We start from the raw sequence: 26,376 nt of genomic DNA on the forward strand, positions 1-26,376 counted from the left end.
TCCACAAATGGGGAGCCACCACAGAAAAGGCCCCGTTCTTGTTTTGCTACCCTTTGCAGGCACAGGGAGTAGGGCCTCAGATTACGGTCACAGAGACTTTTGGGATCAGGCTGTGGGCCAGGGCGAGCTTGGAGTTGTGGGGGCCCTTAACTTTGGAGGGACTTTGAAACATGCCCTCAAATATCTTTTGGATTTCAGTGCTGGCTATGGAGAATGGGCTGACCTGTCGAGAAGGGATAAAGACATTGTCAAGTTGGAGTCTCCCCGAGATCTACCCCTCAGTGAGAAAGGAAGGAAATTAAGAATAAGATCAGCAGAAGACAAAGTAAAGTGCAGGTATAAACATGAAGAAGACCTGCAGAAGGGACATGGAAAAGACTTAAGAGCCTCGGATAGAAGGTCACCAGGTTAATGGACTAGATCAGTGTTTCCCAAACGTTTTTGGCCAACGGCACACCTGTTTACCGGAAAAAAATCTCGCGGCACACCACCATTAAAGCCCCGCCCCCGTGACGTCATTCGGGGAGCCGGCGGCCCGGGCCTGAGCTGGAAGGAGAGGCGGTGCTTTTCGGCACAAGGCAATCGGCCTGGAATTGTTTCCCCCGCGCTGCGAAAGGGAACAGCTGCGGTCGCGCGAACCCTCCGGCGCTGGGAGGGGAAAGGGCGGAGTCGCAGAGCACCAGCTGGCCGAGCGGTTGCGCGCAGCGTTGCGCTTTTGGAGAGCGTGCGGCTGCTGCTAGGGGATCCGGGGACGTGAGCAGGCCTGGCCCGACCCGGGTTGAAGGAGGACAAGCCGGCAGCGCGCCAAGTGAGTTCGGTTGCGCGCGACGGCCCCCGCTCCCCCCAGATCCTCGCCGCCGCCGCCTCTCGCCCGCCTCCCTCCCACGGCACACCAGCCGATGTCTCACGGCACAGTAGTGTGCCGCGGAACACCGGTTGGGAAACACTGGACTAGATGGAAGGGATAGAAAGATTGACAAAACCCGAGACCAGGAAGAAGAGACGATGGATGAAGATTGGAAGAAAGTTTAAAAATTCATTTAGAGAATTATTGTAAAATTAACGAGTGTTAGAAAAATGCTGGAATGAAACTATTTGGCTTTAGTAGAAATACTATAAGGAATTATGTATAAATAAGTTTTAAGTTTTAAGCTCTAGGGCTTTTTATGGTAAGAGAAGGTTAAAATAAATTAAGGTAATTTAATGATAGAATATAGTGAAAGATGGAAAGGATTTGATGAGATAATTAATAACTAGAATACAAAAAAGGGAGGTGTGAGGAGGTCGATGAAACAAGTTAACGAAAGATAAAGATTGGGGAATATTGGATTTGTTTTTAAATTTTTTATTTTTCTTTTGTTGTTGGTTTTGATGTATTGTGTGTTTTGTATTTTTTTTCTTTTTATTGACTTGTATTGCTTAATTCCTTGTTTTTCTGATTATTATTTTTTTTCCTTTTCCTTCTTTTTCTTCTTCTCCTTCTCTCTTTTTTATTCTCTGTAATTTTAAACTTTCAATAAATATCATTAAAAAAAAAAAGAACAGATTACGATCACAGGGTCTGGGTAAGTTTATATGGGGAGTGGCGGTCCTTGAGGTATTGCAGTCCTGAGCTGTTTTATTTTTTTATTTTATTAAATTCGTATACCGCCCTTCATCCGAAGATCTCATGGGGGTTCACAACGTTAAGGCTTTATAGGTCAAAACCAGCACTTTGAATAGTTCCTGGAAACTGATTCGTAGCCAGTCCAGCTGGGCGGGGATTGGTGTCAAACCATCTTGCCCCAGTGAGCAACCTGGCTGCTTAATTCTGCACCAACTGGGGGTTGGACTAGATGCCCCTTGAGGTCCCTTCCGTATTCTACAGTTCTATGGTAACACACTGCAGTAATTTAACCTAGGTAAAGAGACCCCTGACCGTTAGGTCCAGTTGCGGATGACACTGGGGTTGCGGCGCTCATCTCGCTTTATTGGCCGAGGGAGCCGGCGTACAGCTTCTGGGTCATGTGGCCAGCATGACTAAGCCGCTTCTGGCGAACCAGAGCAGCACACGGAAATGCCATTTACCTTCCCGCTGGAATTTACCTTCCCGCTGCAATTTACCTATTTATCTACTTGCACTTTGACGTGCTTTTGAACTGCTAGGTTGGCAGGAGCAGGGACCGAGCAACGGGAGCTCACCCCATCGCGGGGATTCAAACCGCCGACCTTCTGATCGGCAAGCCCTAGGCTCTCTGGTTGTCAGGATAACCCTGTCCAGATAGGGAGTGCAGCTGGGCCACCAGCCGAAACTGATGGAAGGCACTCTGGGCCATTGAGGCCACCTGAGCCTCAATTGACAACAAAGGATACAGGAGTACTTGCAAGCTACGTGACCCGTCAAGAGCAGGAAACCTCCCATCCATCTGGTCTAGGGAACCACCCACTAGCAGTGCTTCAGTCCTATCTGGATTGAGCTTCAGTTTGTTGGCTAAATAATCCAGTCCATTATCGAGGCAAGACACCGGTCCAGCTCTTCCACTGCCTTACCTGCAGATGCAAAGGAGAAGTAGAGCTCTGTGTGTCATTACCATATTGCTGACAAGGTGCTCCAAAACTTCGGATGACCCCACTCTGCGGTTTCATGTATATGTTGAACAGCACGGGGGATAAAGTCGAACCTTGAGGAACTGCACATTGAAGGCTCCATGGGGCCAAAAAGCACTCCCCAAGCAATCCTCTAGAAATGACCATCCAAGTAGAAGAAGAAGAGGAGTTTGGATTTGATATCCCGCTTTATCACTACCTGAAGGAGTCTCAAATGGCTAACATTCTCCTTTCCCTTCCTCCCCCACAACAAACACTCTGTGAGGTGAGTGAGGCTGAGAGACTTCAGAGAAGTGTGACTGGCCCAAGGTCACCCAGCAGCTGCATGTGGAGGAGCCGAGACGCGAACCCGGTTCACCAGATTATGAATCCATCACTCTTAACCACTACACCACACTGGCTCTCCAGTAGGACTGGAACCACTGTAAAGCTGTGCCACCCATCCAGTAATAAGCATATGAAAATGGAAAACCAGCTGTTATGGAAAGGTGTGTTCTGAATTGCCTGCAGAAGTCTGACGGAATAGATTTTTTTCCCCTAGCAGGTATTTAAAAGTTGAAACAGAAGGCTCCTGCTGACTCTCCGTTGGCAGAGCATTCCGCAAGACGGACTCCATATGTTTGTGAATTTTTCACAGATCAATAATAATAATAATAATAATAATAATAATAATAATAATAATAATAATAATAATTTATTTATACCCCGCCCATCTGGCTGGGTTTCCCCAGCCACTCTGGGCAGCTCCCAACAGAATATTAAAAAACATGATAAAACATCAAACATTAAAAACATCCCTAAACAGGGCTGCCTTCAGATGTCTTCTAAAAGTCAGGTAGTTGTTTATTTCCTTGACATCTGATGGGAGGGCATTCCACAGGGAGGGTGCCATTACCAAAAAGGCCCTGTAACCTCACTTCTCGCAGGGAGGGAACTGCCAGAAGGCCCTCGGAGCTGGACTTCAGTGAGCAATGGGGATGGAGGCGCTCCTTCAGGTATACTGGACCGAGGCCGTTTAGGTCTTTAAAGGTCAGCACCAACACTTTGAATTGTCCTTGGAAACGTACTGGGAGCCAGTAAGTCATGATGACTATGTCAATGTCTCCATTCTTAACTGACTGAAAACCACACACACACACAAATCAATTCATAGGAATTAACAACATTCATGTTCGTTCGTTCTTTCCTTCCTTCCTTTTAAAGAATCCCACTCTATTAAAATGAGAAAATCTGATACAAACTCATTTTGTTCATATTCCGCTTGACAAGTTTATTTTCCTCAGCCCTCTAGCGGGATCTTGAGCTCTTTAGAACAAGAGCAAAGAAGCGAGCCTTGAAAACGGATGCAGTAAATTGCAGCCAGCTGAGAAAAAAACTGAGCTGCATTCACAGTAAAAATCTACCCCACAGTAGGGCAGACTGTTAAGTTGCAGACTGTCCTCCTTACCCTGAAAGCACAAGGTTTACCGGGGGGGGTGGGGGTGGAGAAGGGGGAAGTCAACACCGTTTAGGGCAGGAAAGAAGAAACTTTTGCCCACCCCCAGATGTTGCTGAAATACAACTCCCATCATGCCTGGCCATTGGTCATGCTTGTTGGGGCTGGAGTTGTAGTTCATCAATACACCTGGAGCACCAACAGTTCTCGTTGCCTGTAGCAGAGGATCGCAAGGCACTGGCATGGTTCCACCCACCAAGGCTACTGACTGGCCTCAACAGGAAGAGCCATAGAGACTTCCTGTCTGTTGCGTGGTCTTTCCTGGCTTGACTTCCCACCTCCTGCCCAGTAGCTTCTTATAGCTGAGCGCTGACATGCAAGCCTTTCATCTTGAGTGTTATGTACTGAAGTTCTCACCCTTGGCCAGCAGGGGGATACTGTAGACAGTTTTCACTCAGGTCCACATATGCAAAGAAGGGATTGAAAGTGACGTTCAGTGATTGGGTAGTTACAGAAAGTGTTACAGTTGCGTTGTAGTGGAGCTCTATATAAGCAGACTGGCTGAACCCTTCAGTTCAGTTCAGTTCTGGCCTGTGAATAAACAAGAGCTGTTTGAAGAATCGCTGTGTCGTCTGATATGTTCACCCACAACTTAACACTGAGAAACCTCCAAAACATCTTTAGGTGGAAGGAAAGATATTCCATTTGGTCCTGGCCATTTGAAAGCAACCTGCATCAACGGAAATTTAGATTTTGGGCCAGCAAATCCCTCTATTCTGTGTAAGAGGATGCAATAGTGATCTCCCAAGTAGCAGCCTCTTTCTCCTTTATGGGTTTTTGTTTAAAAGCCCTTAGTGAGTCAGTAAAGAAATAAATCAGAATGAGTCTTGCCCTGTCTCTAAGTTGATTGCAAGAGTCATTCCATGTTGAGTCAGCAGCTTCTGAGTAGACAAAGCCACGCATCTCAGCTTCTGGGCAGTGAAGTCAATCCCTTCGACGTTGGGTTGACTCGTCTTTTCCAGGACCTCCAGCATGTTTGCCACAAGGACAGCCTTGACCAGCAGTGCTGCGATGGCAACATGGACTTTTGGACAACCCAGAGCCTTCAGGTGCAGAGAAGCGCTGTCAGCTGAAAGATGCAGAAGACATGTTTGAGCGCTGATGCCAGCCCTTCCCCAACTGAGTGCCCTCAAGACATTTGGGGTGGCAATTCCCATTGATGATGATGATAACAACAACAACAATTATTTATTATTATTATTATTATTATTATTATTATTATTATTATTATTATTATTATTATTATTATTATTATTTTATACCCCGCTCATCTGGCTGGGTTTCCCCAGCCACTCTGGGTGGCTCCCAACAGAATGTGATTAATTAATACAGTGGTGCCCCGCAAGACAAACGCCTCGCGAGACGAAAAACTCGCAAAACGAAAGGTTTTTTCGTTTTCGAGTTGCCTCGCAAGACGAATTTCCCTATGGGCTCGCTTCGCAAAACGAAGCTTGCCCCGCAAGCTCCGGGGATAGCGGGAAGCGCAGCGCGTCTTCTCCGCTGTCCCCGGACCTCTTTTGAAGCAAGGGGCGGCGGGGAGAAGCGATCTTCTCCCCGTTGCCAGCCCCGTAAGCTCCGGGGACAGAGGGGAAGGCGCAGCCAAGGGGCGGCAAGGGGGAGAAGCGATCTTCTCTCCACCCCTTGCTTCAAAAGAGGGGACAGAGCGGCGCTTCCCCTCTGTCCCCGGACGGTCTCCATAGGAACGCATTGATTGATTTTCAATGCATTCCTATGGGAAACCGTGCTTCGCAAGACGAAAAACTCACAAGAAGAAAAAACTTGCGGAACGAATTAATTTCGTCTTGTGAGGCACCACTGTAATAATAATAATAGTAATAATAATAAAGCATCAAACAAAACATCAATCATAAAAAGCTTCCCTAAACAGGGCTGCCTTCAGCTGTCTTCTAAAAGTCAGATGGTGGTTTATTTCCTTGACATCTGCTGGGAGGGCGTTCCACAGGGTGGGCGCCACTACCGAGAAGGCCCTCTGCCTGGTTCCCTGTAACCTCACTTCTCGCAGTGATGGAACCACCGTAGGCCCTCTGAGGTAGACCCTGGTGTCCAGGGTTGAACGATGGGGGTGGTATATATATTTTAGGTGCCAGGCAAAAATGTTCCCAGCTGATTAATATCCTATGGATTTTTAAATGTGACTGTGGGAAGGGGAGGGTTTACTGTTTTGTAGTCTTTGTTTTAATTATTTACTTACTTGTGTTTCACCTTGCAATTTATTCTGTGAACCGTCCCGAAATCTTGTGATGAAGGGCGGTACATACATTGAATAAACAGTAATAATAACTGCCCTGCAGGTTTCAAACTCACCTTGGTTCCACCACAGCCTGCAGTGATGGAGCCTTGAGAAGACTCCGGGCCCAGTGGCTTTTAGCCAGCCCTGCACTGGTACCCAAAGCTTCAGGGAGGTGGACGCTCTGCCAAGCAGCTGGAGGAGAAAAGGCAGCAGCGTTTGAGAAAAGATAACTGGTTCTGCGTAAACGTTGGGCTCGTCCTCTTTGTAAAGACTGACGACCCTGAAAGAGAGAGAGAGAGAGAGATGTGCTTAAAAGCCACTGTATTTGATTTAGCAAGCTAAATAACATTTTTTCTTCTCCTCTTCCTATTTTGTTGTTGTTGTTCTTTGAATACTTTATTTAAGATTCAACAATAACAAAAAAAATCCACAATAGTCACCGTATTTTTTGCTCTATAAGACTCACTTTTTCCCTCCTAAAAAATAAGGGGAAATGTGTGTGCGTCTTATGGAGCGAATACAGGCTGCGCAGCTATCCCAGAAGCCAGAACAGCAAGAGGGATTGCTGCTTCCACTGCACAGCGATCCCTCTTGCTGTTCTGGCTTCTGAAATTCAGAATATTTTTTTTTCTTGTTTTCCTCCTCCAAAAACTAGGTGTGTCTTGTGGTCTGGTGCGTCTTATAGAGCGAAAAATACGGTACTACATCAGCTCATTACAATTGGCCATCTTTAACAATAGTTGAAAAATTAAAGAGTAAGTTGAACTTTAACTTACTCAAATTTTCATATTCAATATCTCTTTCTTAGCAGATCAAAAAGAAAAGCGCCAAAAAAAAAAAAAAAAGAAGGTAGAGAGAAAAAGAAGAAGAAGAAGAATTAAAGAAAGAATTAAAAGACTTTGTGGCTATTTAAGTTATAATCAGAAAATTCTTAATAATTATTCATAAAGGACACAGTTTATAAGAAGTAAATAAGGAGGCCAGATACAGGATAAAGGAAATCTTTATTTGGTTGTTTGTATTGTTGTATGTTATGTTCACTGTGTGTTATGTTCACGTCTAATGTGTATGGGGGGGTTGTGTTATGTTGTAAATACAATTCCAATAAAAATTCAATAATTAATTAATTAATTAATTAAAAGGGGGGGGGGATAAACACATTTGACTTCCGATTAGACTCATTGTATTATTATTTCTATTATTTTTTCACACACAGTTCCAGATTACTGTATTACTTTCTTTGTTTTCATCAGATACCAAAAATATTACATTTCTTATTTTGCAAAAATCATTCTAGTTCTGCCAGGAGATGTTTATTATTGCAATAGTTTTCCAGGTATTCTTTAAAGGTTTCCCATTCTTTCTGTACTTTCTGTTTTGGATAACCCCTGACACCGCCTGTCATCATGGCCAGCTGCAGATATTCTATCATTTGGACCTCCCACTCATTTATTGTAGGTGTTTTATTACTTTTCCAGTTTCTTGCAATTAAGATCCTGGTTGCTACTGTCGTGTACATAGAAAGGGGTCTAATTTCTTTTTTTGATTTCTGGTGGCATTATGCCTAGGAGGAAGGTTTCAGGTTTTTTCTTAAATGAGAACCTAAATAAAGTTCTCATTTAAGGTCTTCTGCTCTCCCTAGAGAGTCCGGGGAATCGAACCTGAAACCTTTGGCATGCAAAGCAGATCCTCTAAATGTAAAGGGACCCCTGACCATTAGGTCCAGTCGCGGACGACTCTGGGGTTGCGGTGCTCATCTCGCTTTATTGGCCGAGGGAGCCGGCGTACAGCTTCCGGGTCATGTGGCCAGCACGACTAAGCCGCTTCTGGCAAACCAGAGCAGTGCATGGAAACGCTGTTTACCTTCCTGCCGGAGCGGTACCTATTTATCGACTTGCACTGGCGTGCTTTCGAACTGCTAGGTTGGCAGGAGCTGGGACCGAGCAACGGGAGCTCATCCCGTCGCGGGGATTCAAACCGCCAACCTTCTGATCAGCAAGTCCTAGGCTCTGTGGTTAACATACGGAAGTCCTTGTGGTGGTGGTTAGATTATTAACTGCCCTTCACCAGAAGGGTTGTGGTGGTCCCAGCAATTGCCCCAAACCCTGTAGAATTGCTGCCCACCAGGGTAGACAAAATTGTGCTGAATGGACCAACTGGTCTAATTTAATATAAAGCAGGGTTACCAGACGTCCCCAGATTTGCAAATCTGTTCCTGGACAAATTCCGTCCCCGGAATGTCCCCAGATTTGCAAATTTGTCCCCGGGAAACGTGGCAGTGGCAGCCTCAGCAGCCCGGAGCCAGCCTGGTAGCGCAGTTGGCTCTGGCAGGCTTCAGGAACTGCTCACTGCCGCCGCCACTGCTGAAGGGGAACCAGGGACGTCTGGCGGTACAAATCTCCTTCCCCCTGCACCCTTTGTTTTGACAGATCAGGAGAGGCTTGGGAGTCACGGGCGGGCGTTGCCCAGGAGGGGTGCAAGGCATGTGGTTTCTCTGCCAGGCAAGGTGCAAAGCCCTTCTGGGCAACAGCCACCTGCCCGCCCGTGACTCCCGAGCCTGCCTGATCAGTCAAAAATGGGTGGTGCTGTGGGTTAAACCACAGAGCCTAGGACTTGTTGATCAGAAGGTCAGCGGTTCAAATCCCCACGACGACAGGATGAGCTCCCGTTGCTCGGTCCCTGCTCCTGCCAACCTAGCAGTTCGAAAGCACGTCAAAGTGCAAGTAGATAAATAGGTACCGCTCCGGCGGGAAGGTAAACAGAGTTTCCGTGCACTGCTCTGGTTCTCCAGAAGCAGCTTGGTCATGCTGGCCACATGACCCGGAAGCTGTATGCGAGATGAGCGCCACAACCCCAGAGTCGGCCACGACTGGACCTAATGGTCAGGGGTCCCTTTACCTTCACCTTATGTGTGCTTGGGCCCAGGGACTTTTGCCTCACCATCTCCACTACTGACTCCCTGTTGCTCCTCAGCTTCAAAAAAAAAAAAAGTTTTTAAAAAAGTGTCCCCGGATTCATTGGAAAAAAATTGGTAACCAGAGTATAAAGCACCTTCTTCCTTGTTTGCAACAAATTTCTCTATCCCCCCTTCCAGTTCCATGGCTCCTTCTGTTCCTCACCCTTTGGCTTCTAACTCTGCCAAGGCGTCTCCGAGGTCCACGGAGGGAAGGTGACACACCAGAGATGCAAAGGCTTCTGGGCAATCTCCAAACTTCTCCAGCAGGAACTGAAGTAGGAGAACCAGGCCCTTGTTGCTGTGAAGCAAGATGCAGCCGCTTTGAGGCCGAACCCCCGAGGCTGCTTGCCGTCGTTGCGCCACAAGGCTGGCAAAGATGGAGGCCTCGTGCCTCACTTCGTGGTCTTCGTCCTGAAGCAGGCAAACGGCCACACCAATCAGGCTGTGAAATCAGGCAGTGAAATTCAAATCAAAACAAAATCGATTTGGCGGGCGGCAGGAAGGCGAGGTCTCAGAAGAACTCAGCCCTGTGCAATGAACAGAAAGCTGACCTGATTTCCCACAGCGACACTGGGTCAGAGTTTTCATTGTGGGGGAAAGCCACTCCCGACCTAAGGAGGGGGGGGGGTGTTGCGGGCTCACGCCCTCGTCTACATTCTCGCGGGGCTGGCGTCAGCCCCGCAGGACTCAGGGATTCCCATTCCCATTAATAGTCGTCACCCACGATTGGGTCGTCGTCGTCACGATTGGCTGGCGGTAGGGGCGGGCTTACTAAAGGGCATTTAAGGTCGGGGCAGCGCTGGCTCGCCCCTTTTCTCTCCTTACAGCAGCTGCGGTTTCCCACCCACCCGTCCTCTAGGTTTGCATTCGGACTTTGCTATGGGCTTCGGCTGGTCGCCGCAAGGGGCCTGGTAGGAGTTTTTCCATTTGGCTAATTGGCTGTATTTTAGAAGCCACGGTTTTTTCGCCTCCCTCGTAGCAAAACGTCACAACTCCTCGTTTTCGGCGGTAGGCATTGGCAGGGGTATTGTTATGCAAATGAAGTCGGGGGTGGAGGAACGCCATCACCTCCCCCAAATCTTGAAGGGTAGTTCATTAAAGGACTCCGGGGGGCGTCGCCTCGTTCGAAACCTACGGAGGCAAGGGCCTAAAGCATGCTCCCGAGCGGTAACCCCTTGGGGAGCGCCTAGGGATGTGCATCTCGGGGGCTCCCCCTGTTGGTGCTTAACCCTTCCCGGTTAGACCGGATAGTCTGTTAGGGCCAATGCCTAAAGCCAATACCACTCTTACCTGTAACCAATAAAGTTGTGGCCATTTTTCGCCCATTAACCTAAATTCTGGTGTCCGGTGTCTTTATTTACTCCATCTGTGGGAGGGGGCGGGAATTGCCACGCAAACTAAATGGGTAAGTAGGTCAAGCCCCCTGGTGCTGCTTGGGGAATAAACGTGGGTGCTGGGAGAGGCAGGGCAAAGAGGTGTCGGCTGTGCTCTGGCCATAGCTGTCAACCTTCCCTTTTTTTGTGGGAAATTCCCTTATTCCAGCGCTGTTTCCCACTGCTATCCTGGATTGTTAGATATCCCGTAGACTGTCCCCGAGACAGGTGAGGCTGCTGATCCCTTATTTTCGTGGCTGCTGATCCCTTATTTTCAAATCTGAAAGTTGACAGCTATGGACCTGGCAGCTTCCCAAGGATGCTGGCCCCATAGCTACGTACCGTAATGCCAGGGCACGAAGGGATGAGCTGGAGGACGCTTGGGCTCTCCAGAGCACATCGGCTCCAGACATTCTCAGCGACTTTGCCACAGCCATTCTGAGCACCTCTGAAGACAAGGGGTTGCTGCACTGGTCGATAACTGCACACCACTGTTCCAGTAAAGGATAATCCTCAGTACTGTCACAAGAGGAAAGAACATTTCTAATAAACGAGAGTGAAGGCCAACACTAACTTCCAAGCGTCCGTCTCTAGCACATGGCCCTTAATGATGCCAGGAGGTCATTTTTCCAGTACAGTTGTACCTTGGATCTCAAACGCCTTGGCCTCGAACAAATCGGCTCCCGAACGGTTGAAACCCAGAAGTGAGTGTTCCGGTTTGCGAACTTTTTTTGAAAGCCAGACGTCCGACGGGGCTTCCACGGCTTCCGATTGGCTGCAGGAGCTTCCTGCAGCCAATCGGAAGCCACACTTTGGTTTCTGAACATTTTGGAAGTCGGACGGATTCCGTTCAACTTCCAAGGTACGACTGTATCTCATTTGTGGAAAACTGAAAGCAAACCATCCCTCAGGTTCGTTCCATGCCACCCTTGCCTTTGGGCTTTTTTGTGCTGGGAACAGGGAGAACCTTTATATTTTTGTGCCGAGAAACCGTGACACTCCAGGCATTGCTGGACTCAATCTCACATCAGCCTCAGTCAGCATGACAGATGGCTAGGGATGATGAAAGCTGTAGTGTAGCGATATCTTTAAAAAATAAAAAATAAAGAATGGAAGAAAGTCAAAGATTATTTGGTTAAATTTGTTAAGATAACTTAAATAGAATTACTTGCGAGTATCAGATTGGCCTAGGATCTAAATATGTGATGTTGTAGGATATTATGGACAAAAGACAAAATGAAAAGACAGAAAGATGTTAATGGACCAAGTAAAAAAGTTTTGGAAAACTGCTACAATGATTTATATGGAAACTCAGCCAGGGGGATTCGAGGAATTCACCCAACAATGATAACAAAAGTGGAATTATTACAGTTAGGATAAATGTTTGTTTGTTTGTTTTCTGATGTTTTCTTTTTATGTTTGTGGATATGTTTGTTATAAATTTGGAAAACTAATTTTAAAAATTTGAAAATAAAATAAAATATCTTTTCTTTTTAAAAAAACTTTTATGGTCACCAAAACACATATCATACATTTAATATCGACTTCTCTTCCACCCCTTCCATGGTTTGTTTTGGTCACCTTTTTTGATGCACATTCTAATCAATCTGTGTGTTTTTCTTTTTCAGTCTTATCTCAGTAAACTATATACTGCTGAATTTATTCTAAACCTGCCAATGTCTTTGTTTACAGTAGTTTTCCAGATATTCTACAAATCTTCCTTAAATACTCTTTCTTCCCGGTTCTATCAGTTAATTTAGCCATTCCTGCATTTTCCATCCATTTCACCTGCCATTCCTGCAGTGTAGCATCATCTGGGAGGCCAAGGTTCCCGACCCCAGACACAAAAGATATTAAGAACGAGCCCTGCTAACTCAGGCCAATGACCCATCTAGGCCAGCACCCTGTGGCTGAACAGATGTTTGCAGAAAGCCTGTAAACTGGACATGAGCACAACAGAAGTCTGCCCACCTGCGATCTGCAGGTATTCAGAAGAAGAGGAGTTTGGATTTGATATCCCGCTTTATCACTACCCGAAGGAGTCTCAAAGCGGCTCACATTCTCCTTTCCCTTCCTCCCCCACAACAAACACTCTGTGAGGTGAGTGGGGCTGGGAGACTTCAGAGAAGTGTGACTGGCCCAAGGTCACCCAGCAGCTGCATGTGGAGGAGCGAAGACGCGAACCTGGTTCACCAGATTACGAGTCCACCGCTCTTAACCACTACACTACACTGGCTCCTCTGGCAATTAATCTACTTACCTTGGAGTTAGGAGCAAAGGAGTAAGACACAGCGCATGTCCCAGAAGCTCTGGGCTGAGATCATCGTTCCCCACCATGGACAGCAGGTCTCTCTTGGTCTCTGCGAGCACAGCTCCCCGCAGCTCGTGAGAAGAAGCCGGGCTCCGAAAGCTCAGCTTGCTACAGAGGTGCACACAAGCTTCTAGGTGTAACTTCAGAAGCACGTTGTTGGCTCCTCCTTTCAGCATCTGACCTAGTTTCTCCTAATTCAACAGAAGGGAAACATATTTCACATTGGGAACGGGTGGCGCTGTGGTCTAAACCACTGAGCCTCTTGGGCTTGCCAATCGGAAGGTCGGTGGTTCAAATCCCCGTGATGGAGTGAGCTCCCGTTGCTCTGTCCCTGCTTCTGCCAACCTTGTTGTGAAAGCACACCAGTGCAAGTATATAAATAGGTACCACTGCGGCAGGAAGGTAAACGGCGTTTCCGTGCGCTCTGGTTTCTGTCACGGTGTCCTGTTGCACCAGAAGCGGTTTAGTCCTGGTGACCACATGACCTGGAAAACTGTCTGTGGACAAACGCCAGCTCCCTCGGCCTGAAAGCGAGATGAGCGCTGCAACCCCATAGTCACATTTGACTGGACTTAACCGTCCAGGGTTCCTTTACCTTTACCTAATAAGGTTTATAACCTAGGACATGATGGGGAGAAACCTGTGCCCTTCCAGATGTTGCTGAACTACAACTCCCATCAGCCCCAAAGACCAGCATGGCCAACATTTTGGGCAATAGGAATTGTAGCATGGCAAACTCTGGAGGACCACAGGTTAGCCTCCCAATACAGAGAACCAACCTACATGCCTCTGCAGCCCAAAAATTAAGAAATAAATTTGTTCAATAACAGCTCAGTTGGTCAAGCATGAGACCTGTAAAAAAAAAAAAAAGTGATCTGTACATTTAATAAATAGTACTGTTAATAGTACCATTAAGCCTTTAATGGCTCAGGATCGCAATACCTGAAGGACCGCCTCTTTCCATATAAACCATCCCAGACTCTGCGTTCATTAACTGAATCCCTTCGTTGTGTACATCCTCCACGTGAGGTCCGGAGGGTGGTAACACAAAAACGGGGCCTTTTCTGCAGTGGCTCCCCGTCAGTGGAATGCTCTCCCCAGGGAAGTTCGCCTGGCACCTTCACTATATATTTTTCAGCATCAGGCAAAAACTTCAACCAGGCCTTTGGCTGATTAATATCCTACATCCTTTAAATGTGTCTGTGGGAAGGGCGGGGGGTTATTGTTTCGCTGTTTGGTTTTACTTATTTACTTGTTTTTATCCTGTATTTTGGGATGCGGGTGGCGCTGTGGGTTAAACCACAGAGCCTAGGAGTTGCTGATCAGAAGGTCGGCGGTTCGAATCCCCGTGACGGGGTGAGCTCCCGTTGCTCGGTCCCTGCTCCTGCCAACCTAGCAGTTCGAAAGCATGTCAAAGTGCAAGTAGATAAAAAGGTACCGCTCCAGTGGGAAGGTAAACAGCGTTTCTGTGCGCTGCTCTGGTTCGCCAGAAGCAGCTTAGTCATGCTGGTCACATAACCCGGAAGCTGTATGCTGGCTCCCTCGGCCAATAAAGCAAGATGAGCGCTGCAACCCCAGAGTTGGTCACGACTGGATCTAATGGTCAGGGGTCCTTTTACCTTTACCTTTATCCTGTATTTTATTCGGTGAACTGCCCTGAGATCTTGTGATGAAGGGCAGTATATACTGTAAAGCCAATAAATAAAAAATAAGCCAAGGCTCACCAGTAACACTATTTGCAACTCCTTGCTAGAATTCAGACAGTTCTCCTCCTCCTTTTCAGTCACCCAGGTCAGAATGGCTACTTGCACATCGACGTTCCCCCTTTGCAGGAGCAAGCAAACTTCGCCAATTCTCTCAGGAGCTCCTGATCTCGCGGCCTCGTGACAAAGGAAGCAGGCCGCATGCTGGCAGAATGTGGCAGAACCAATCTGGGAGAGAGCCAAGAACAGCAGGGTTTGGGTGTGTTCAGACAGCCCTGTTTGGTGTAGCAGTTAGGGTGCTGGACTAGGACTGCAGGGACCTAGGTTCAAATCTCCACTCAGACACGAAGCTCCCTGCACTGGCCCTAGGTCTACCTCACAGAGTTGTTGTGAAACTGAGAGTGAGAGTGTCATGCACACTGCCCCAAAGCTCCTCGGAAGAACGGTGAAATTATGAAGAAATATTTCTGTAAAAAAATAACAGCAGGAGGCAGGGATAGACGATGAAAAATGTGTAGGTGTCAGCATTCAAACGAATAGTACAGGAAACAACGGGGCAACCCTAAATTTCTTACGGATTGTTTTGGTCTTATTTGCCACCATCTGCTGCGATGAAGCATCTCTGCAGGGGCCTTCAAAACCGATTTCATCCTTATTCCTCGCATAGGGAATGCCAGTCCAGCATCTACAAGCATGTCCCTGCAAAAGCATGCTTGCAGAAGATCCCATTACCGTATTTTTCACTCTGTAAGACGCACCCCCCCCCTAAAAAGTAAGGGGAAATGTGTGTGCGTCTGATGGAGCGAATGCAGGCGGGAGGCTCTGCTCAGCGCTCCCTTTAAAGAGCCGCATAGAGCGTGTGTGCGGCTCTTGGGGGCTTTTCCCTGAGGAGGGAGAAGGGCAGCCCTTTTTCGGGGGAAAGCCCCCAAGAGCCACACACACTCCGCACGCTCTTTAAAGGGAGCGCGGCTCTTCGGGAAACCTTAGCTGCGCAGACTCTCTCGGGAAAGGGGAGCCTTTAACCTGCTGCCCGGGAGAGCCTGCGCGCAGCTATCCCATAAGCCAGGACAGCCAGCGGGATCGCTGCGCAGCGATCCCGCTGGCTGTCCTGGCTTATGGGATTCAGATTTTTCCCCCCTCTTGTTTTCCTCTTCCAAAAACTAGGTGCGTCTTATGGACTGGTGCGTCTTATGGAGCGAAAAATACGGTAACTATCCCCCTCTAAAATCCACACAATGCACCATTATGCATCCTGGTCTCTTTTTCCTGCACTTTTGGATACGGCCGTGTGTTGTACCACACACCCCAGGGCAGCCATTTTATGTTAGGTCCCATGGCAGCCATTTTGTGACCAGCGCCCGCATCCCATCCCCGTGGAACAAAAAACCCCCAAAATGTGCCCACACTGACCCCCAAAAGTTGTCAACCACCATCTTATATCCTGCCACATTTTATGGAGCGTTTCCAGCTGGACTCCTGGCTTCTACCCGCTGCTATTTGTCAGTTCTGCCGGCCTTGGCAGATGTAAAATATACCTGAACCTAATAACAAATTCAGACAACTGCTGGAGATGTGGGAGTAAAAATGCGAACTTAGTACATATGATGATTAACTGCCCGATGATAAGATCATTTTGGTGCGAGGTGAAGATATATATAGCAAGAATAATAAAAAGAAATTGTTATTTAGGGGAATTGAATTTAATTCTAAATTATATACTGGAAATGTGGGAGATTACAAGGGGTAAAAAAAAATTGATGTACCGTGCCATATTAGAAGCAAAAAAACTTGTTTTGATGAATTGGAAGAGCTGCAGAAAGATTCCATTGAGCACATGGATTGACAATATGGACAGACTAGCTACATACGAACAAATTGCATGTCGATGCAAATTAAGAATGGATAAATATGAAGAAATCTGGAAGGAATATTTAAGCGATAAGGCGGGCAGTGGTGGGAAGTAGGGGGAGGAGAGTTGGGGAAATATTGTTAAAAATGTGTAGTCATAGGTATATCAGTACTCAAATCTGAATTGTTAAATTGTTAAATTGTGTTATTGTGGTTTTTGTTGTACGTGTTTTTTGTGGTTGTTGTTTGTATTGAAAAAATGATTAAATATATATTTTTTAAAAAATATACCTGAACCTGAGATGCACCAGGCTTCACTAAGGACTCGGAGTTGGCCAGTTCGCTGCTCACCACCTCTCGAACTCGCTGCTCAAAATCTGGAGAACAGCTTCCAATCAGGAGGGAAACAGCTTGGAGGTAGGCCGTGCGAACGAGGGGACATGGCTGCGTGGGGGTGAGCAACCAGAGACGGTCTTCCAACTGGCCAGTGATGGAGAACAGCACGTCGGGGGGAAGACTGAAAGGAAGTTAAGACCACCATATTAGTGTTAAGCGCAGTCATTTAATTCACTGAAATTGTAAACGCTTGCATGCGTTGTGATGTGTTTAGGTTGGACTGGCTGGTTACAGAAATCTCAGAGTTCCCTAGTAGTTCTCGCGTGACGGGCTAACGTTGGTCACAGGGGAGGTATCTAGCGAAGGAGACTCCATTATTTATCTATTTTACTTTGGCAAAGTAATAATCATAAATAAACAAGAATGAAAATGTGCACCCCACCACCGAGACCATTCCATTCTAACTATCCAACCTCCCAGAATTTAAACCCAGCTACAGACAGAAGGCGTTCGAATGAAACAAAAATGCGCGTATACACCATACATTTAAAGCACATAACTACCACCCACCCAAATAATCCTGGGAACTGTAGTTTGTTAAGGGTGCCGGGAATTGTAGCTCTGTGAGCAATAAACCACACTTCCTATGATTCCTTGGGGGAAACCCTGTCCTTCAAAAGGTCTGGTTATGTACGCAGAATTAGACTGCTATTCCACAGACGCTTACCCAGGAGGAAGCTTCCATTGAACCCGGCGTGACTTACCTCTGAAAAGAGGTAAGTATTCGTTAAGTTAAATTAATTGGAAATAGCTTGCAAGTACAGTGGTGCCCCGCAAGACGAAATTAATTCGTTCCGCAAGTTTTGTCGTCTAGCGAATTTTTCGTTTTGTGAATCACGAAATCCCATAGGAATGCATTGAAAATCAATTAATGCGTTCCTATGGTCAAAAAAAGTCCAAACAAAGCCAAATTTGGTACAACAACAGTTTATTAACTGCTCTTTAAAGTCACACATACTGTAAAGAGCAGTTCAAAAATTGAAGGGAAAATAAATTAACTTTATAAACAAAACATGTCTTTGTTTTTAGACAAAGGAAACAAAGTCGCGAGACGTTTTCGTCTTGCGAAACAAGCCCATAGGGAAATTCGTCTTGCGAGGCAAATCGAAAACGGAAAAACCTTTCGTCTAGCGAGTTTTTTGTCTTGCAAGTTTTTTGTCTTGCGAGGTACCACTGTATTAGATCGGCTTAGGATTTTATATAAGTTAAGTGATGAATTAATATGTTTAATTTTGAATTGGAAAGATAGAATGATGTTAAGTGATTAAGTTAAGTGCACAAGAACTCTGAATTGGAAAACCGTTAAAAGGACATGCATTGAAATTCAACCAAGGGGAAGCGAGGAAGTCACTTAACAATGTTAATAAGTGTAATTTTAATAAGGTCATGATTTATGTTTGTTTGTCTGTTTATAATTTTGTGAAAACCAATAAAAATTTTGAAAAGAAAAGAGCTAAGTATTAGGGGTGGCACTGCCAGAGAGCCACTCTTACCAGTTTGCATTCAGGGCCTGAGCCAGCACGCTGTGGATCTGTAGCAGTCCGCCATGCAGGGTGTTGTGGCAAAGCACATCCTCCGGCAGTGGCAAACCCGAGGCCAGTCGGAAGAGGACACCTCCATATTCCGTCGCAGGAACTAACGGGACCAAGGCCTTAGCTGCCATCACCCTCACGGCATGTATGGGGTTTCCGGAAAGTTGGACGAGGGGCTCCAGGAAGCAGGCGTTGGTATCACTGCAGAACAAGGAACGGCTGAGAGGCAGTGTTTTCAGAATGCGTTTCCCAGTGCCCTTAACAAACTACAGTTCCCAGGATTCTTCAGGGCAAGCCATGTGCTTTAAATGCACAGGACCATACATTTAAAGCACATTTCTTACTACCTCCAACACAAAAGAATACTGGGAAGTACAGTTTGCCCCTCGCAGAGGTGCAATTCTCAGCACCCTTAACAAACTACAGCTCCCAGGATTTTTTTGAGAGGAAATCCCATGCTTTATACCTCTAATGGAGTGGCCATAAATTGAAAGCACATTTCCTACCCCCCAAAAAAGAATACTGAGTATTATAGTTTACCCCTTGCAGAGCTTCAATTCTCAGCACCCTTAACGAACTACAGGCCTCAGGCTTTTTGCCCCTGAAGTGTACGTATCTAGCTTTCAGTGTGCGAGTCCCACTATGCCTTTGAGACCAAAATGCATCTATCACTCTCAGTATGGCCAAGTACTTTGCTGCAGCAAGCAAAGCTCACCAGGTCTAGAGTTTGTGACGTGACCCTTACTTTTCAAGTGTTCATGCCAATCTTATTTCACTCTAGGCTACTCACACCTCTGGATAACGTATTTCTTATTTTGTTTCTTTAACGCAGGTCACCAGTCATAACAATAAATATTCGATCCGATACCACAGAATCACAGAATCGAAGAGTTGGAAGGGACCACAATGGTCATTGAATAAAACCCTCTGCAATGCAGGAATATTATTATTATTTGCCTAACTTGGGGCTTGACCCACAGCCCTGAGCTGAGCTCCATCCATGTGCCTTGGTGTGCAAGCAAAAATACCTGCACAAAACCCGACTGCGACTGTCCAATCACCTTTGGTCAGGGCCGGATTTAGGTTTGATGAGGCCCTAAGCTACTGAAGGTAATGGGGTCCTTTATATGTCCAGCTGTCCTTTGTCAACAACAAATTATTGCTGTTTTTTGTGTGGAATATATGCTATGTGGTAATTTATGGACCTACAGTGGTGCCCCGCAAGACGAATGCCTCGCAAGATGGAAAACCCGCTAGACGAAAGGGTTTTCCGTTTTTGAGTTGCTTTGCAGGACGAATTTCCCTATGGGCTTGCTTCGCAAGACAAAAATGTCTTGCGAGTCTTGAGATTTTTTTCCGCTCCCCCCCCTTTTCTAAGCCGCTAAGCTGCTAATAGCCTTTTAGCAGCTAAGCCGCTAAGCCTTTAATAGCCGCTAATCCGCTAATAGCGCTAATCCGCTAAGCCACTAATAGGGTTGCTTCGTAAGACGAAAAAACCGCTAGACGAAGACACTCGCGGAACGGATTAATTTCATCTTGCGAGGCACCACTGTAATAGGTATCTAAAGCCATATAGAAAGGAGCAAACCAGTGATATTTTAGGGAGCAGGCTAGCAGGTGGGGCCCATTACTTACATCATAGGAGCCTACACAACGCAAAACACTGTTGCTGTGTAGGTTTTGTGTTATTTGTTTTTTATCTTATATTTTGGAAATGTACATCCAGTTTTCCCCCCTTTACATTTTTTGCGCCCCCCCCCCCAAGAGAGTGGGGCCCTAAGCTAAAGCTTGCTTAGCTTATACGTAAATCCAGCACTGCCTTTAGTGCCTCCTTCCCGCCATGGGCAAGATTCTGCCAGAGTTGCCTACCTATTCCACGTATCTGTGCCACCAGGCTGGAGTTTCGCCAGAAAGGTGAGGATGGCGTAGAGGGACGGACAGAGTCGAAACCTCCCTCTCTGGGGCCCTGTGGACTCTTCAGCAGCCACGACTATCTCCTTGAGCAGGATGCTCCTCAGCTGAGGGTAGCGGGTGAAAAGGGCCTCAGGGCTTACCCCGTCCTGATCACAGCCATCGTCCCAACTCTGCGTCCGACCGAGCAGACGTACAGTCAGGGCACCTGGGGGGAAAATAACAGCAGGATGAAAAGAACACAGAGCCATGTTATATTCAGTGATGGCACCAGGAACCTTGTCTTTTATCTGTAACTAAATAGATATATGGGACGTGGGTGGCACTGTGGGTTAAACCACAGAGCTTAGGACTTGCCGATCAGAAGGTCGGCGGTTTGAATCCCTGCGATGGGGTGACCTCCCGTTGCTCGGTCCCTGCTCCTGCCAACCTAGCAGTTCATGTTATTGGTTTCAGAACTCACAGGGTTAAGGAGTTCTGTGTGACGTCTTTTTCCTGAGACGTGGTCACAAACACTTATGGGAGTGGCTTGACTCTGAGTGTGTCAGTCTCTCTGTGTACGAGGGAGAGAATGGGCGAGTTTTCGCCAGGTCTAATTTACGATGTTATGCTACATGATTAAAGGCTAAGAAGATAAGGAATGCCTTGTGTCTGCTCTGAATTTATTACCCACACGCTGCAATTGCTTCTCACCGCTGTGATTACTCTGCTAACGGCCAAAGAGGCAGAGGACGTTTGGATCGGCACCGATAGTTTGCAAGCTGCGTAACGGAAGTGTGCTGGACTCCATGTTTGGTTTTCTTGGCACTCCTGGCACTTTTGGCCTCTTGGTCGCATAGGTTATGGATGTTTGCCAACGCTTTGAAGCCTTTGCAGGAACGTCCCACGTGTGGGGGAAGCCAGCAAGCCAGCTGAAAGGTTGCTGGGGCCAGCTGGAGCTCTGGAGCTTTCTTTGAGGCTGGAAGGAGCTCGCTGGGAGGAGAAGCCGATCTGCCGGAGGCCGGAGGAAGCTGATGCCAGTCGTGAGTACGCTTACCCCGGGGAGGAGATGGCTCAGTCCCAGGAACATGGCTTTGAGCTTAAGCTGCCATGTGCGAAGTTAACCAGCCAAACGTGGTTGGAGTGGAGTTATTTAGCAGAGTTGTCCCTAGTCGGAGCTAAGCTCTGGGAAATGGTCAAGCCGATGTCTACATCAGCTGGGGCGGTTGCAAGCCAACGTGAAGCTGAGATGCGTGTGATGGCGTTTTTGGCTGAGAATGTAAGTGATGATTTGAGGCCTGTTGTTCTGGATGCACGGAAGCCTGAGGCTGCTTGGCTAGCTCTCCAGGAAGCGTGTGAAGCTGGGGGCGGAAGCAAGGGCCGGGAGATGGCTGCATCGGAACAGGGAAGGCAAGATGGCACTGACCACCTTCGTGAAAGCCGGTGCACAGCTGGGAAAGGCTGTGGGACCCCTGAGGGGGACGAAGGGACTATTGCCACTGCTGCTGTTGCTGCCAGTTTTGCAGAGTCTAAAAGCTGCGTGGGTGCTGCAACGTGTCTGCGTGAGGAGCTTGGAGAGAGGCAAGCTGCTGGGGGCCCTTTACCCATCACAGGGGGTGCAGGAAAGCGTCCTGGGAGCCCTGGGAGCAGTGGGGGGGGGGCGGTGAGCAGTAAAAGCACAGAAAAGCCTCTTTTTCCAAAGGCTGCCAAGAGTTGTTTGCGTCGTAAGTCGAAGCCTGGGAAACAGGACAGAGCTAGATGCTTCAAGGCCAGCCATCTGCTGCAGAGGGAGATAACGGCTGCAGAGCTGTCTGGGAACGCTGAGATAAGTCCAGTCTTCAGAGCAACGGAAAAAGTTGCGGTTTCGGAGGCTGCCAAGGACAGGTGCAGCAGGACGTTTGTTGCCATGGCAATGCTACAGGACAACTCCAGCAAGGACAGAGTGTTGAAGTGGGTGGTGGATTCCGGTGCCAGTCATCACCTCATTGGAACGACACCTGCTGGGAGGCTGCGAAATTGCAGGGCTGTTTCAGCTGGAACGACTGTTACGTTCGCTGATGGGACACAAAAACCAGTTTCTAATGTTGCAAATGTTTATGTTTCTTTTTTGCAGGCGGAGCTGGAGTGCTTCATTGTGCCGGGGATGAATTGTTGCCTGTTATCTGTATCTGCTCTTGTGAAGCAGGGATACAAAATTTGTTTTGAAAATGATGCCTGTTCCATTTTCAGAGGGGGGAGACAGCTTGTCAACATGGAAAGCAAGAACAATCTCTTTGTTCTGGAAACACCTCTGGAGGGTGGGGGGAATGCCGGAAAAGCACAGGCGCAGTGTGCTAGTGTTCCCAGCCATGATTCATGTGTTCATGTATGGCACAAGAGCATGTCTCATGCTTGTTTGGAAGATGTTAAGAGGTTGCCAGGCTGCACCAAGGGTTGCAAGATCACACCATGTGAGGGATCCCTAGAGTGCAGGGCATGCAGGAAGGTTCAAAGGTGCAGTTTTCCCGGGTAAAGAGGGTAACCACAAAACCTTTTGAGCTGGTTCACACAGATCTTGCAGGACCCATGAAGTGTGAGAGTCTGGGTGGGGCCAGGTTTTTGCTAACGGTGACAGATGATTTTTCCCAGAATTTATGGTGTTTCTCTCTCAAATCGCAGGGGGAGGCGGCGCAACTGATCCAGGATTGGGTTGCGGAGGTGGAACTAAGGTTCTCCACCAAGGTGCAAGGGTTCAGGAGCGACCATGGGTCACAGTTCACTGGGTCTGCTCTGAAGGAGTTTTTCAAGCAAAAGGGAATTCGTCACCAGGTGACGGGTGCAAAGTCTCCTCAAGAGAGAGGCGTGGCAGAGCACAGGAGTGAAACACTGGCAGAAGCTGTCAGGGTTTTACTGTGTGACTCTGGGCTGCCTCAGAGCTTTTGGAGTGAAGCGTGGAAATTTGCCAGCTTTGTTTTTAACAGGTCCTACAATCATGATGTAGGTGACACACCGTTTTTTCTGTTGCACAAGCAAAAGCCACAGGTGCATTTCTTCCGTTCGTTTGGTTCCAGGGCTTCAGTGCCAATACCAACAGCGCAACGGAAGGAGGGTGGTCCTAGGTACAAGGACATGATCTTCTGTGGGTATGATCCTGCAACAAATGGGTGGAAGTTTGCATACCCAGAGGGTGATCAGACCAAGCTGCTGGTCAGCAAGCATGCTGAATTCTTTGAGCAGGGTGGTTGGTCACGGCCTAGGGTTGGTTCTGATTTTCTCTCAGAATGCTTGTCCGATTCTGAGGGGGAGGAAGAAAGGGAGGAAGGAGAAGCAGAGGCGGAGCCTGTTGCTGGAGACCAGGTTGCTGATGAGGGTCAAGCACAGGGGTGGGTTTCTCCACAGGTTAAGAGGGAACCCAAGAGTGAGCCTTCATCTCCTGTTAGCCAAGTGCAGAAGGCCCGAAGACGCAGCAAATCAGAGGGGGAGTCTTCTGTGCTAGGAGACACACTTGCTGATCCCAGTGGGTCAGGAGGAGCACCTGAGTTCGTGCTCCGGCGGTCAACTCGCACCACAAAGGGGATTCCACCTGAGAGGTTTCAGGTCACCAGTGCGTGGGTTGGTTTCGCACAGTGTGATTCTGGGAGTGTGGAAGGGATTCAACAATTGCCTGGGATAGATGCCAGTGGGAGGCAAAAGGCAATGGGAGGTGAGTTGAACTCAAAGAGGTCTGTAAATAGAGGTTCTCAATTTCCCTCAGGATGCAAGACGAGAGGGGGTGTTATTGGTTTCAGAACTCACAGGGTTAAGGAGTTCTGTGTGACGTCTTTTTTCTGAGACGTGGTCACAAACACTTATGGGAGTGGTTTGACTCTGAGTGTGTCAGTCTCTCTGTGTACGAGGGAGAGAATGGGCGAGTTTTCGCCAGGTCTAATTTATGATGTTATGCTACATGATTAAAGGCTAAGAAGATAAGGAATGCCTTGTGTCTGCTCTGAATTTATTACCCACACGCTGCAATTGCTTCTCACCGCTGTGATTACTCTGCTAACGGCCAAAGAGGCAGAGGACGTTTGGATCGGCACCGATAGTTCGCAAGCTGCGTAACGGAAGTGTGCTGGACTCCATGTTTGGTTTTCTTGGCACTCCTGGCACTTTTGGCCTCTTGGTCGCATAGGTTATGGATGTTTGCCAACGCTTTGAAGCCTTTGCAGGAACGTCCCATGTGTGGGGGAAGCCAGCAAGCCAGCTGAAAGGTTGCTGGGGCCAGCTGGAGCTCTGGAGCTTTCTTTGAGGCTGGAAGGAGCTCGCTGGGAGGAGAAGCCGATCTGCCGGAGGCCGGAGGAAGCTGATGCCAGTCGTGAGTATGCTTACCCCGGGGAGGAGATGACTCCATGTTTGGTTTTCTTGGCACTCCTGGCACTTTTGGCCTCTTGGTCGCATAGTTCAAAAGCACGTCAAAGTGCAAGTAGATAAATAGGTACCGCTCTGGCGGGAAGGTAAACAGCGTTTCCGTGCACTGCTCTGGTTCGCCAGAAGTGGCTTAGTCATGCTGGTCACATGACGCAGAAGCTGTACACTGGCTCCCTTGGCCAGTAAAGCGAGATGAGTGTCGCAACCCCAGAGTCGGCCATGACTGGGCCTAATGGTCAGGGGTCCCTTTAGCTTTTTAAATAGATATATCTCTAGGGATAGTAAACCGGGGGAATTTGAGTTTCGGCGGAGCCAGAAGAGTTCTTTGCCAAGTCCATACTTCTACTGAAGGGAGACTTGCTTCCAGTCTCAATGATGCATTTGGGATGCATGGCGGTACAGAAACAATCTGCCTTAGAAACTTTGATTGAACAGATTCCAAAGTGCTAAGGTGGTTACCAGTCCAAATCTGAGCCTCGTATAGTAGCTGTGCTAGGGGTTTAGCTTGGAAGACTTCTAGGGCTGATGGTATATGTTTGCCACCCTTTGTATGGAAAAAGCAAGTCAAAGTCTTGGCACTTTGGGATGCTTTTTCTTTTGCACATTTTTGGTGTGCTCCCCATGACCCCGTGGACTGGAAGATAAGGCCCAAATATTTGAAAGCTTTGACCTGTTCAATTGCCTGATTGTCCATACGCCAACTGTGGGGCCTATATTTTCTTGAGAAAACCATAACTTTGGTTTTCTGATAGTTTATGACCAGGTGTTCTCTCTGGCAATACACTGAGAATTCTCTTATCAATCTTTTCTGGCCTATTTTTGTTTGGAATAAGAAGACTGCATCATCAGCATATAATAGTACAGAGATTGGTTTTGAGGCCAGTTTAGGGGCATGGAACTCAGGAGATGTTAGGCACTGGACCATGTCGTTTAAGTATAGGTTAAAAAGTGCTGGAGCTAAAATTCATCTTTGCTTGACTCCCTTTGTGGCTGGTACAGATCCTGTAAGTTGGCCATTTGTAGAGCAACGCACTTTCAGCACAGTGTCTTTATAAAGGCAGTTAATCAGATATAATAATCTTTTGTCAATGCTTGAGGTTGATTCAGGACTTTAAACTGTGCTCTTATATCAAATTTCCTTTTCTGCGTATTCTGTAATGTTTTACTCTTGCTATGGCCATTGGCTAATGCGAGGCCGACAGCGCAGCCACTACAGCACAGAGGCTCTCACCCCTGGGGTAATGGGAAGGGAACTGCCTACCAAAGAGCTGGATGGCTGCGTTTCTCATGGCCCAGCTGGGGGAGCGGAGCGCCTCGAGAAATAACACCACCATGGGCGTAACGTACTGGTTCAGGGCTGTGCCAAGACCGGAGCCACGGACCAGGGTCTGCAGTACGTGGAGGGCCGAAACCTACGCAGGAAAAAGGAAGAGAGATTGTTTTGCAGCTTAACATTCAGGGAACCTGCAGTGGTGCCATGTTAGGAGTGCTGTTCTGTTCCACCACACCAGCAGCTACTAACATCATTCCTAAGTGAATCGGGCCCAGGACCCCTTCTGGGGCTACAAAAGAAACACAACATTTTAAAAATTATTTTTCTGGGTGGGGGGCGTTCTGCTCCCTCACCTTAAAAACAAAACCAGTGCAAG

At 47.6% G+C, this 26,376-nt stretch overlaps 1 protein-coding gene across 2 annotated transcripts in view; it reads right to left on the reverse strand.

Annotated features, from left to right (window-relative positions):
* Positions 1–3,830: 3,830 nt before the first annotated feature.
* The window catches only part of LOC308575758 (tRNA (32-2'-O)-methyltransferase regulator THADA-like), a 68,336-nt gene continuing 45,790 nt past the window's right edge, over positions 3,831–26,376 (reverse strand). Inside the window, exons 22-31 of one of the 2 annotated variants that reach the window (XM_081174638.1) lie at positions 25,989–26,139; positions 20,321–20,570; positions 18,413–18,652; positions 16,815–17,040; positions 14,697–14,903; positions 12,922–13,163; positions 11,004–11,180; positions 9,452–9,730; positions 6,407–6,612; positions 3,831–5,150 (exon numbers count right to left, since the gene is read on the reverse strand). In XM_081174638.1, the coding sequence (XP_081030764.1) occupies positions 4,897–5,150; positions 6,407–6,612; positions 9,452–9,730; positions 11,004–11,180; positions 12,922–13,163; positions 14,697–14,903; positions 16,815–17,040; positions 18,413–18,652; positions 20,321–20,570; positions 25,989–26,139 (2,232 nt within the window). In that variant the 3' untranslated portion in view covers positions 3,831–4,896. Of the gene's footprint in view, positions 5,151–6,406; positions 6,613–9,451; positions 9,731–11,003; positions 11,181–12,921; positions 13,164–14,696; positions 14,904–16,814; positions 17,041–18,412; positions 18,653–20,320; positions 20,571–25,988; positions 26,140–26,376 lie in introns of those variants that run through there. The other variant, XM_081174639.1, reaches the window with a different exon arrangement.

The sequence above is a fragment of the Podarcis bocagei genome (genome assembly GCF_964188305.1).
Source record: "Podarcis bocagei genome assembly, chromosome: 16".
NCBI lineage: Eukaryota > Metazoa > Chordata > Lepidosauria > Squamata > Lacertidae > Podarcis > Podarcis bocagei.